This window comes from Gigantopelta aegis, chromosome 13, assembly GCF_016097555.1.
Source record: "Gigantopelta aegis isolate Gae_Host chromosome 13, Gae_host_genome, whole genome shotgun sequence".
NCBI classification, from domain to species: Eukaryota; Metazoa; Mollusca; class Gastropoda; order Neomphalida; family Peltospiridae; genus Gigantopelta; species Gigantopelta aegis.
This window is the reverse complement of record NC_054711.1, coordinates 12736220-12749440: the sequence shown is the minus strand read 5'-3', so window position 1 is coordinate 12749440 and position 13221 is coordinate 12736220. Positions and strand designations below refer to the sequence as shown.

Genomic DNA, 13221 nt, shown 5'->3' with positions numbered 1-13221 from the left:
TCAGCCAAATAGCTGTAGACCTTAAGTTTACAACTCGAACATGAAACGGTTCGTTTTGAACCCGAATTAGAGTGTTTATCACCATCAAATTCGCAGGTAAATATCCTGACTTACCTTCTACTTGCTCCAACACAGCATAGCCATGTCCACTCAAATTGTGCTCGTCAGTTTGACAGATAGCATCAATTACAGCAGCAGACTCACCTGGAATGCAGACTGGATATTCTCCAGTAATTATGACTGTGCCTAAGACGCTTTTCGCCTGTTGGGCAGTCTGTAGACTGGTTATCCAGCTTTGATGTACCGACCTTTTAGTCAATTTCCTTAAGAAATTCTTACCAAGGTCTTTAGCCAGCAATTCTCCACATTGGTTAATAACCTTCATCCTCAATATGTATGGTACTTGCTCCCTCCGTATCCATGTGGATTGGTCTTTGGGTCTGTTCACAACCAAGATTCCTCTGCCAGGAACTAATTTGCCTAGTGCCTCGATATCCAGTTCAATATATCCACAGTAGGGAATATCCAGTCCATTGGCAACCTTAAGCGAGAGCCATCCTTGTTTTACAAGGAGCTCAATACCAAGTGAAGCAAAGTTGTTGTTGAAGAAATCCTCGGTTATGGTAGTTACCACTGAACCAATATCTAACAAACAATCAACTTGGACACCTCCCATGAATACTTGAACTATGGGACAGTCAGCAACTGTTCTGGCAAATACTTGATCAGAAACAGTATCAGACCCAGATGAGCCAGTACATTTCTCCTCTCCTGCCCGACTCACAGCAATCGAGGGTTGACGTTTCCCGCCTGATCTTGCTGGTCTTCAACCAAACCTCGTCCTCTTGTAGTATCCCCAGGGTACTGACTTGTACCCCTTCTACTTGCAAGGCTGTGATGTAGAAATGATCTTTCTACCTGCTCCCGAAAATCTCTAACTTTGAGACCATTGTCTGACCCTTTAAATTTACTGACCTTTATCTCGTTTCCAATATAAAGTAATCGGGTCATTGGTTTAGTACTCTTACCTTTGGCGCTGTTCTCAACTTGTTTAGAACTCAGCAATTCCTCGTTAAGCTGTTGAGTCATAGCCTTTTCTTCCTGTAAAGCAGCCTGCAACTCTGCCACCTGATCTTTTAGCTTTTTAGCCTTAGCCATCTTGCAAAGGTATTATAAATTCAAGTCAGCTGGGCATTCAATGATATGTTACAGTAAACGAATCATGCAATGCTCATACCAGAAGCCATTAATATATTTCCTATAAACTTAAAGTTTTATTTAATATATTTAATTTGTGGAGGGTTTTTTTTCACAACTTAATTATTAATTTGATTGCAAATCTAGTTTAGCTTTGAATTAGTTATTACTTATTGTAATAAAGTAATAAAATAATTTATTCTACTAACTTTATTTTAGGTATCAGAACATAAGTGGTTAACTATTTTCATTCAGCTAATTTTTTCAGGAGTGAGCGTATCAGGGGTTAACTCTGTGTTATTGTTAGATTATAACTGACCTCTTCAAGAACCTTTATTTTAAATGTATTTCCTCACCAGATGCTCTTAATCGCCAACATCCACGGCTGTTTATCTCTGGTGTTTAATTATGCCGTGGCTTCGGACCACCACCGTCCACTAGTGTGTCCACACATGTAAACAAAGAACCGGTCATGTGAAATTCAACTCTGGACACCAACTTGCAGCTGGCCTTAAAATAGTTATAAGCCACGCCTCTTAATGCGATAATAATTTGTAGGGATTCCTCAGACCACCACTTTTAAAATTTTACCATTAATTCCCAGTTACTTATTTCAACTTTAGCTTTCTTATTCAATTGTCAAAATAGTTTGATGCCAGTATAGTTCAGTTACAAGTACTTAACTATTAAAATTGTACCTAACATAACATCTCCAATTCACATTCATTCACATTCAACATTTCAAAATCACCTACCTTTCATTGTTTGTGGCCAATAATAACAACAATATACATTTATACATCAAAAACACAATAATTGAGTCAGTCTGTTAGTTGAATGTTAATTATACTGACAATGTCAATGTTTCTCCACCACACAACTGTAACCTCAGTGACACATTTGGTCTCTTCACTACTGTTGTTTCAATGTTCTTTGATCTCCCCGTCATTCTACTCCTCTGGCAACTTCACAACTCCAGGCAACATCACAACTCTGGAAAAAGTTCACACCTTTGAAAAACTTCACACCTCTCTAAGTACTGGCTGTATAAGTCAGTTGTTAATGATTCCATCCTCGTAATGTTCATTAACGTTTCTTCTCATTACAAAGATTGCCGGTACCGTTCATTTAATTACAGGATTGTTTTAAACAAATGTATGTTGTAATCACGCAACATGGAATTTCGTTGCTTTCTTTCGTTTTGTAATATATTTACTGCTTACATCCATATACATACACACGTCCAAGATGACTGCCTTATTTTTAACTGTTTATATGGATGAATTTTGCTTAATTTTTCCTGAGTTTGTCCCATCGTCATTTATTGTATCTTTGTATCTCTGTGCAAAATGCATAATTAATAATGCGTATAATATTATTTTCCTCGAAATATTCCTTCATCTCTTATGAACAATCTTCATTTCCCATCCATCTGCATTTCTAAGTATATAGTTCCCCAACATATTAATCATGTAAGTCTGTTAAAACAACTATATACACTTCTGCCGGATGTTAGTGTTTCACAGTCTTGTAATATTTTGCACCTTTGTTTTGGAGCTTAATCCTGTTGATTCACAAGCCTGTTACTTGACAGTCTTGTCGATTCACTAATTTTACTTGACATTCCAGTTGAAATATGTCAATCCTGTCTGTTTACAATTCTGTAAAACTTTGACAGCTGACAATCCTGTCGGCGACACCATTTGTGGCCGAGTGCATAAACCACCCTCACACAAAAACTACACAAGTTCGATCTCGATTATATTCTTTAATCCATGATGATAACATATAGACAATGTATATGATCTGGAGAGTTATCCCAAAACGTCTTTCTCTCTTGCTGTTTACAATTCTGTAAAACTTTGACAGCTGACAATCCTGTCGGCGACACCATTTGTGGCCGAGTGCATAAACCACCCTCACACAAAAACTACACAAGTTCGATCTCGATTATATTCTTTAATCCATGATGATAACATATAGACAATGTATATGATCTGGAGATATATCCCCAAACGTCTTTCTCTCTTGCTGGATATTCTCCCTCTCTCTCTCTCTCTCTCTCTCTCTCTCTCTCTCTCTCTCTCTCTCTCTCTCTCTCTCTCTCTCTCTCTCTCTCTCTCTCAATCTCTCTATCTCAATCTCTCTCTGTGTGCGCGCGCACACAGAGAGAGAGACAAACACACACATAGACAGACAAACACACACAGAGACAAACACACACACACACACACACAGACACGGACACAGACACACACACACACACACACACACACACACACACACACACACACATACATACACATACATATGCACAGAGAGAGAGACACACACCCATAAACACACACATATAGACACACATACACACACATATAAACACACACACATACATGTCAATTTTAACAGATTTTTAATGTCAGCCATTACGTCATATAATCTTGCGCGCATTACATGACGTAATGTAAGTGACGTCATAGTATAACGGCGTTCATTTTACAGCCAACTGTTTACAGTCAAAATAATACAACTATATTTGCATTTGAAAATAATTAATGTTATATATTACTAAAGCCACTGCTTATGAAAATATACCATTTCATGTTTACGAAACAAATGAGTCCATTTGTGTTTGTAAATCCGTGTAGATCATATAACGTATGTGTAATCTGACTCATGAATGGAAACATTATATGAATGAAAGTGAAGTTTCGGCCATGGCAAGCAACCATCCAAACGTCGCGATTTTTAAGCCAGCCAATCAGTGGCTGTAGAAGCAATCTGCACACTGTGCAGAGATAAAAAAATATTACCCCGTATATTTGAGCCCATATGGGTAATAAATAAATAATGATTGCTGCTTTTATTGCTATATGTATGCATGTCAGTGTCAGTCTCTTTGTTGTGGGTTGGCCAACCTTAACAAAGAAATGAAAACATCAGTCGGTCAGTCAAACATGGCATGAATGAATGATGTAGATAATAACTTTACAATACAGGATGTGATGGGAAATACGGGCCATATTGTTCATTATCGTGTGATGCCAGACATTGTAAAGACAGCAGTGCACCGTGTGATCACATGACCGGATATTGTGACGGAGAATGTCTGCCTGGTTGGCTAGGTGCTACATGTACTGACAGTAAGTACTGCAAAGACATTCATTTTAGTGGAATATACATAAAGTCGCGTGTGTGTGAGTGTGTGTGTGTGTGTGTGTGTGTGTGTGTGTCTGTCTGTCTATGTGTGTGTGTGTGTGTGTGTGTGTGTGTGTTGTGTGTCTGTCTGTGAGTGTTTGTGTGTATGTGTGTGTGTGTGTGTGAGTATGTGTGTGAGTGTGTGTGTGTATGTGTGTGTGCGTGTACATGTGTGTGTGTGCGTGTGTGTATGTGTGAGCGTGTGTGTATGTGTGAGTGTCTGTATGTATGTGTGTTGTGTTGTGTGTGTGTATGTGTGTGTGTGTTGTGTGTGTGTATGTGGGTCTGTGTATGCGTGTGTGTTGTGTGTGTGTGGTTCTGTGTGTATGTGTGTTGTGTGTGTGTTGTGTGTGTATGTATGTATGTATGTGTGTGTTGTGTGTGTGTGTGTGTGTGTGTATGTGTGTGTGCGTGTGTGTGAGTGTGAGTGTGTATGTGTGTGTGTGTGTGTGTGTATGTCATTCATGCATTCATTCATTCATTCATTCTATGTGTGTGTCTGTCTGCCTCTGTGTGCATGTGTGTGTCTGTGTCTGTGTGTGTACGTGTATGTGTGTATGTGTGTGTATGTATGTATGAGTGTGTGTGTGTCTGTGTATGTATGTGTGTCTGTGTGTGTATGTGTGTCTGTGTTTGTGTATGTATGTATGTGTGTGTGTCTGTGTTTGTGTATGTATGTGTGTGTGTGTGCGTGTGTATGTGTGTGTATATGTATGTATGTGTGTGCCTGTGTCTGTGTGTCTCTCTCTGTGTGTATGTGTATGTTTGTGTATGTATGTTTGTGTGTGTGTCTGTGTCCGTGTGTGTGTCTGTGTGTGTGTGTGTGTGTGTGTGTGTGTGTGTATTTCGGTGTGTGTGTGTGTGTATTTCGGTGTGTGTATGTGGGGGGATTATGTGTGTGTATGTGTGTGTGTGTGTGTGTGTGGCTGTATGTATGTATGTGTGTGTGTGTTTGTCTCTCTCTCTCTCTCTCTCTCTCTCTCTCTCTCTCTCTCTCTCTCTCTCTCTCTCTCTCTCTCTCTCTCTCTCTCTCTCTCTCTCTCTCTCTCTGTCTCTGTGTCTGTGTGTGTGTGTGTGTGTGTGTGTGTGTGTGTGAGATTAATTACATTATTATTGTCGTCATATATATCATGAGTATATTAGATTCATAATAAATGTTTAAAGTGGACTGACAAGAAATCATTGTTAAATGACTATAGGCAGCACTCCATTTGTATTTTATGTTTTTTTGGCAGACGATATATTTCAGCATGTGATCGCGATTCTATTGCATTGATTTCGAATTAAGGTCTACAAAAAGATCTTGCAAAAAAATAGAACCATATGTGTCACTATATTCCAGAATGTAATATAGAGTCCTATGGTCCTGGTTGTAAATTCAGTTGTTCAAAAAGACACTGCAAAGTGAGTACGACGAGCTGTAACAGTGATGATGGTTCCTGTGAAGGTCTGTGTCAGGACGGATGGATGGGAAAAGATTGTACAGGTACACTGTTTTTTTTATCAACATAGCGGCTTTATATTTTTAAACACAATCCTAAGTTAAATGTTTGAAAACATACAACAACTGTGGGCTGTATCCTCGAATAGTCGTGAACCAGCCTATTAACGGGAAACGGTTTGTGCGCACGCTCACTGTTATGTACGATTGATTTGATGACATTATGTTTTACCTTGTTCAGTTTATTGTCAAACTCAACCAACAAATGTTAATACGTAATATGTTCTATATGTGCACTATATAAAAGTGATTGTTTTATATGCTACATGTTTATATGTTATGTTTATGCATGTCAGCTTCAGTCTTCTTGTTATAGGTTAGTCAATCTCAACAACGAAAATCAATCAATCATTCAATCAATCAATCAAAGAATCTTCATGCTGATGATACTATGTTTTGTTTTAACGTACATACATATTGAATAATAATAAATTTAACTGACGCGAACGTGCTGAGAGCAATCAATCTACAGTGATTCACAATTATCGACATTTCCACACGAGTGCAAACTGTATGCTAATTGGAGGTGTTAATGTCTGCATATCGCCATTTTCACCATTGTTGTAAATTAGTAGCAACTGATTGACTATTAAACTGTTGAAGAGAAACCACTGCAACAGTAGCTCACAATTCTAAATGTTCGCGTTTGTGTTTAAAGTGCTGTTACAGATATATGATGTATTGAGCTATATCAATCAACATATTACTTAATATGATTAGAAAATTAAATATATATACCAGTATATTTTCCATTTAAAATTTCGATAATTCCATAAGATTTGATCCGTGACGTCGCGAAGGGAACTGCTTTCGATAGTCAGCACCATTGTTCATTGCTTCTTTTGTGTTTAATATGGTTAAACGGCGTGTTGTTGGCGGCTATAGCAATACAAAAGCCCGGGCCCCCTGAAGTTTGTGAGTTATAATTTTATTATATATATATATTTTTTTTTTTACAATCCCTCTCCAAACCTCCCCCAAAGTACCCTTGGCATTCCGCCTCATGTCATTGCCATCTCCCCCCCCCCCCCACACACACACACACACACTAAATGGAGTTTCTGGATCCGCCACTGCTGACTATAAATACATTAACTTAATTTTACTATACCTTCCCACAGAGAACACCGTTTAATATTATAGAACTTACTAAAAGTTATTTATTTCTGAGACCATTATTTTTAAAATTGCACACAAAAATAGTATTGTTTTGTTATTTCCAAAAAACGTTTACTGTTTTTATTACGGCAAATCAAACTGACATTATTCACACAAAAAAACATATTTATAGAAGGATGGGATGGATTATTAAGTCGTTTTTTTGTGTGTTTTTTCTTAAAATTACCGATATCGGGTCCACTTGACTAGTAGAATTCAAGTGTTATTTATTGTCTTTTCTACTACATCACAAATATTAGAACATATAGTGTAGCTAAATAATTCACACAAAAAGCTAAAGAACAAGACAAGAATAAAACTTGTCATTCAGTGGTAAGCTGTCTCACACGAACATTTTCATCGTCATCTGTCAGGCCGGTGGTTCTGCGTATGACGTTCTAGGTTCAAACTGATAAGGCTTTATTTGTTGTGTTGCACAAATATTAGTCCAGTCGTCATCACTACACTATTCATCATCGAAAGAAGAATCCCATTGTAACTGAGCTTGGCAGTCGCTGTCAGTCCCATTTTCGCTTAAACTGGAAGTCATCTGGTAGTAGGTTTCTGTGAAGCGAGTTCCCTTCCTGGCGTCACGGTTATTCACGGGCAAATATTTTTGCCGGGAATTTTACTCGGTCGTTTCCGGCAGTACTCTACATAGTGCTTTTTGAATACTTTTATGGGGCATTTTCGTAATATTGATTTACATATCGGTGTAAAATAGTATTGCAATCAATTAAGAAGGCTCATAATTGTTGAATTTGAAATTTTAGTGTATGGTCTGGCACAGCACTTTAAAGAATGATAAAAGCAATATAATGCCTCAAAAACACGACCACTATGTAGCTTCTGAGATATGCAGAGCTCTTGTCCTTTTCACAACCCATCCTTTGTCAGAAATGTTGCTAAACATACCAACACTCTCCCTTCATTAAGATAAAGGTGGCGTGCTAAAGTTGATATCAACCCATATGCTCTATCAATTTGTTTGTCATTAGTTTTCCTTCAATGGCACATCGGGTCTAACATTTTCTGAGCATCTTTGTCTTCTTCTTTTTGCAGTGTTGATTGTGGATAAGCAATAGGTAGTGTTCCCAAATATTTTAAATATATGTGTCTCCCTCAATCTGGGTTAGCGCTGGTGCAATTGGATGAAGGACTTTGAGGTTGTTGACTATACTAGCTAAGAACACATCGTTGTCAAGGAGACGTTTTCTGATAGTGGCCTCCATCTTCACTGATTCCATGATAACCATCATTTCGAAAGATTATTTTTTCATCAATGAGTTTTCTATGTACATTTTAGCAACTTTGTGATGGGTGCCATCAGTACGGCGGGATATGCTCACATTTTGCAAACGCCTTATATCATCACTGTTGTACAGTGATTCATGAGCGCATGCCATCAGAAATGTATAAATTCCTCTGAGCTCTATCCTGTGAAACGTTTGGGGTTTTGAAGCTGGTAGAAGCTGGTAGTCCTACATGCGAAGTAAATGAACGTACCCAAATATACTGGGTATACTGGTACCAGCTTATGTTCTTCTATTGTAGCTGGTGACTATGTTTGCTGGAAATATGGCAGCCATTTTGAATAAAAACGTTAATTCTGATAGTATTTTAAACATCAGAACTACTTTCAACATGATTTTAATTACTAGTACATACAAACTCACCGAAATGGCTACATTCAGACAAAGTTGTTATTATACATGTCAATAATGGACAATGGTTGGAAAAAATACATCTTGAAAAATTACCACAACATTGACATTTCAAGTTGCTCATTGATTGAAATTGAATAACTCACCAAAAAGATTATCTGTGCAAAGTTGTATGCTTGTATCGCCATTTGAAACGCCATTTCTGTTATCTGCTCTGCCAATATTCCTAGTAATAGGAGCCCGTTTTGGCTAGGTTGCCATACATTGACCCCCAATATTAGCCACCTCCATCATTAGAGACCTTACTTATCAGACGTTAGATTCAGCGTGTTTTTAAACATCTCAAATAATATAAAATGACTAATATCGAAAAATTCTGTTAAAATATATCTAAATAATGAACATTTATAGAACAGTATGGCGCCCATCTTGAAAAGTAGCCGCCATTTTAAAAATGCAAGTGGTTCATTGATTGGATGTGATGGACGTCCCATGAAGGTCATCTGTACCACGTTTCGTGTTTCTATCATCATTTGAAAGGTTCTCCCAATTATCTGCTCTCCCAATAGTGCTATTAGTGGTTGGCCCTGTTTTGAGGAGGTGGGCCCTACTTCGACCCCCATTTTTGCCACACCCACCACCAGAAGCCCATTTACTAAAATATTTTTGTTAACATATGCGATGAGGAATACAAAAATAAAGCCCAGATCTACATACTTTCCATTCTGAAGCGGGTCTACTTGGTCCAAGGCAATGTATCGAAGCCACGCTTCCCACTACTCTTAACAGAGTTTTGTCCGGAATACCAAATTCCATTCCGTACTACTCAAGAATGTTGCATTTCACACATACTTTAAAATTGCAAGCTTACTCAATGTAAAATCATAGATAAATAAATAGTGAATAACTATTTAATTACGTAGGTTATCGCCCTTATCATGTGATTGTAAGAATGCAAGTAGCAGCTGATCACTTTGCTTTAACAGTCACGATAATCTAATAACACAATATTAATTACTAAACCTTTATCCAAAAAACAATGCAGGGTAATGTAACCCTCACTCGGTTGAAGCAATGTTAACAACATCACCTCGGCGTAGGTTCAGCCATTTATATTCAAGAGAATAAAAAAAACCATACGGAAAAATCTAAAATACATAAAAACAAAGCATCTTAACATTTAGTTTATAGCACATATGGATGCGAGACGATACATAAAAAGTACAATTTACGCATCGTCACACACACACACACACACACACACACACACATATATATATATATATATATATATATATACACACAATTTTCACCAGAACACTTGTTCACACCAAACACAGAACTCGTATATATATATATATATATATATATATATATATATATATATATATATATATATATATATAAACAATTAACGACTTTGCAGTCTGTTAAGATCTACATTTACATATCGACGTCTCAAGAAAAAGATGCCCAAGGTGTGGTTATTTTTGGCGGGGAAAAAGATCGGATTTTTACGAGCATGCATTGCTACCTGTCATGTGCCGGTGTATTCAGTCAAGCGTAACCGTCACTAACTTCACGTGCACTGATCTCACACCCAACTGCATAAAACACAACACAGCTAACCAACTGATAGACAACTGATAAAATAATTATGCAACCTGTCGTGACACTATTAAAAGTGTAACTGAAATAAATGTAGGATATATAAATATTAACAATAGGTATTAATATAATATTCATATGCGGTAGTTACCATTAATTGCAAAACTACCCCTGGTTACAGTAATATTGGTTAACCTGGATATATATTATTTTAACAGCACACGCTTGCAACAGAGATTCTACAAGCATTACGTTAGCCGTTGTGGCGAGTGTTCTTTCTGTACTCTTGGTCGTAGTCACGAGTCTTTTGATCTGGCAAGTAGATCGTAAATTTGTTTTCATGTTTTTGTTGTTGTTTTTGCGACAAATTATCTTAATTTTCTCTTGTTTTGAGATTTCACCATTTAGTATATATTATATTTTAGTACTGTTGTTTTAAATAGGTATGAAGATGCATAATGACCAGAAATGTTTACTAATTTTTGTTGTGAAATGAAAAGATTACATGTTTACAAAACATAACATCCAAATAATTTCACCTTCTACCATTTATAGATATATAGTGTATTGTTGTAAAACCCAATAAAGGTACCAACAGGTTGATACATGAAGTCCGTTTAAATTTCAATTGCATCTCCATATTGACAAATATCTTGCAGCTATTTTAAAGGAACAATCCTGAGTTTCCTGCATTGTAAGACATTTTCGACTAATAAAATAGTTTAACGTTAATAGTTTCTTGTTTAGAATATCAGTGTCTTTATAGTCAATGTGTTTCTGAGAAATTTATAAGAAGCCCAAACTGGGTTCTGTCTTCAAATAATTTCGTACGTACGAAAAAAAAAGGAAATAAAATGAAATTTAGCCTAGAACAAATACTAGAATAATGAGAAACACGTTTAATATACAGCCACTAATAGTTTATGCAGAAAAATATATTTCATATGCAATTACAAATTGATTTTAGGAAACCAATGCCTATGCAGAGAGGCAACACATTAGAATTATGATATTCTTGACTTAATTGATGAAATATTTAATGTGGTATCAATTAATTTTTAGTTATTTATCATAAATATCTATAAATATATGTAAAAACAATCGTGAAATATAACACGTGCAACCTTGAAAATGTATTTTCAATATTGTGGGTAACAATGATAGTCATAAGTTATTATATACGTATTGTAGGCACATTAAATGTCGAAGACAAAAGTCGGACTCGCATCAGCTGGAGATGACCCAAACTATTTCAAACACGTCCAACCAATATATACACCCCATTGCTGTAGAATATGAAATCGTCGATGGACAAGATGGCGGTCCCAGCATTCCCAGAGGTCACAGTTCAGCCATTTATGTTAATTCTCCAACGTCACGCGATGAAATGGGAGCCCCGCCTAGGCGTTTTGGCAGTGAGAGTGGCTATGTTAATGAAGAGCTAGCGAATGAATACGAACAACTTTATTTAACCAACTCAAAGTTGAATGATTATGATAGAATAACAGACGGTTGAGAAAAAACAAAACAAAAAACAAAACAAACAAACAAGCAAACAAAAACTCCTAAAACATCTCTCCTAAAACACCCTTTTCTTTAAAGTTAAAAATAATTGAATATGAATACAATATTGACACTATACAGAAATAATTTGATTGGAATCACATACTACTGGCGTTCCTTGTTTTCCTGCATTAATTATACACATTGCAGCTCGAGTGTCCTCTGTCCGTATTGTTTTATGTGAGAATAATGCTAGAGTGCACTTTATGCAACAGACTGTCATTTTTCAACGGTCACCAGATACTGTATCTGAAATACACGAATGTTTCTAAATCTGACCTAACGGACTGGTAGCTTAATCGTTTTCGAGTTTCTTCTTAACATTTAACATTCCAGTTAATTATTTGCAAAGATTGCTGAAAAAAGAAACTGACCCCCCAATCCAAAACTGGCTTACTGTGTTTCAGATAGGGTTGTATGGTCGTGTAGGAGTTTTTTTGTTTTTTTCTCGTAGTGTCTGTACTAGTCAGACGCATACAAGTTTAATGTTATGCAGGAACTGCAAAGTAATCAGACTAAAGGTCTGTATGATCATATTTAATAAACAATGCGTATTTTAGACACCATGTTTAACGAGCCTTTTTTGTCTTTGGACATTTCAATACTGACATATGTTTACACTAAGTACATTCTAGCCATATTCGCAGACATAAACATAATATGACTCGAGGTCAGTTGAGCTAGCTGGTATTCAGTCTTGGTCTGCGATAGTACACATTGTGGATCGCTTCACGTCGAGATCACTATACTTCGAGTTATTCTGAATCTGTTGTAATTGTATATACATCCACATGTTTATCTGAACAGGTTGTAGATACAAGATTTTAAAGGAGGTAGTAAGATAATTGTTATATTTTTGTTGGACATTTCAATATTGACAGGTTTTAACACTAAGTACATTCTAGCCGTATTCTCAGACATAAACATGATACGATTAGTGGAGAGTCGAGCTAGCTGGTATTCAGCATTGGTCTGCGTTAGTACAAATTTTGGATCATCTCACGTCGAGTTTATTATACTTCGAGTTATTTTGAATCTGTTATAATTGTATATGTATGTACATGTATATGTGAACAGACTGTAGATACAAGATTTTGAAGGAGGTAGTCAGATAATTCTTATAGTTTAGGTGAGTCAAACACGATATTCGTGCGGCTGGAAATTCAAATAGGAATTGTTAGATCACATACACTCATTATTGACAGGGTTTGTTTTATTTTCTAATTACAATATAAATCATTTCATCGTTTGACGTCATGTACTATAAAAAAAAACAATACACAAGAGGTCGTAGACAATTCGATCTGGGACGAGGCTTGATTAGACCCAGGGTCG

At 36.6% G+C, this 13221-nt stretch overlaps 1 protein-coding gene across 1 annotated transcript in view; it reads left to right on the top strand.

The window, feature by feature from the left end:
- Positions 1–11839, top strand: part of LOC121387134 (multiple epidermal growth factor-like domains protein 10) — a 21200-nt gene extending 9361 nt beyond the window's left edge. The window contains exons 8-11 of the mRNA XM_041518158.1: positions 4194–4337; positions 5735–5878; positions 10542–10638; positions 11515–11839. Coding sequence (XP_041374092.1) covers positions 4194–4337; positions 5735–5878; positions 10542–10638; positions 11515–11839 — 710 coding nt within the window. The remainder of the gene's footprint in view (positions 1–4193; positions 4338–5734; positions 5879–10541; positions 10639–11514) is intronic.
- The last annotated feature ends 1382 nt before the right edge of the window (positions 11840–13221 follow it).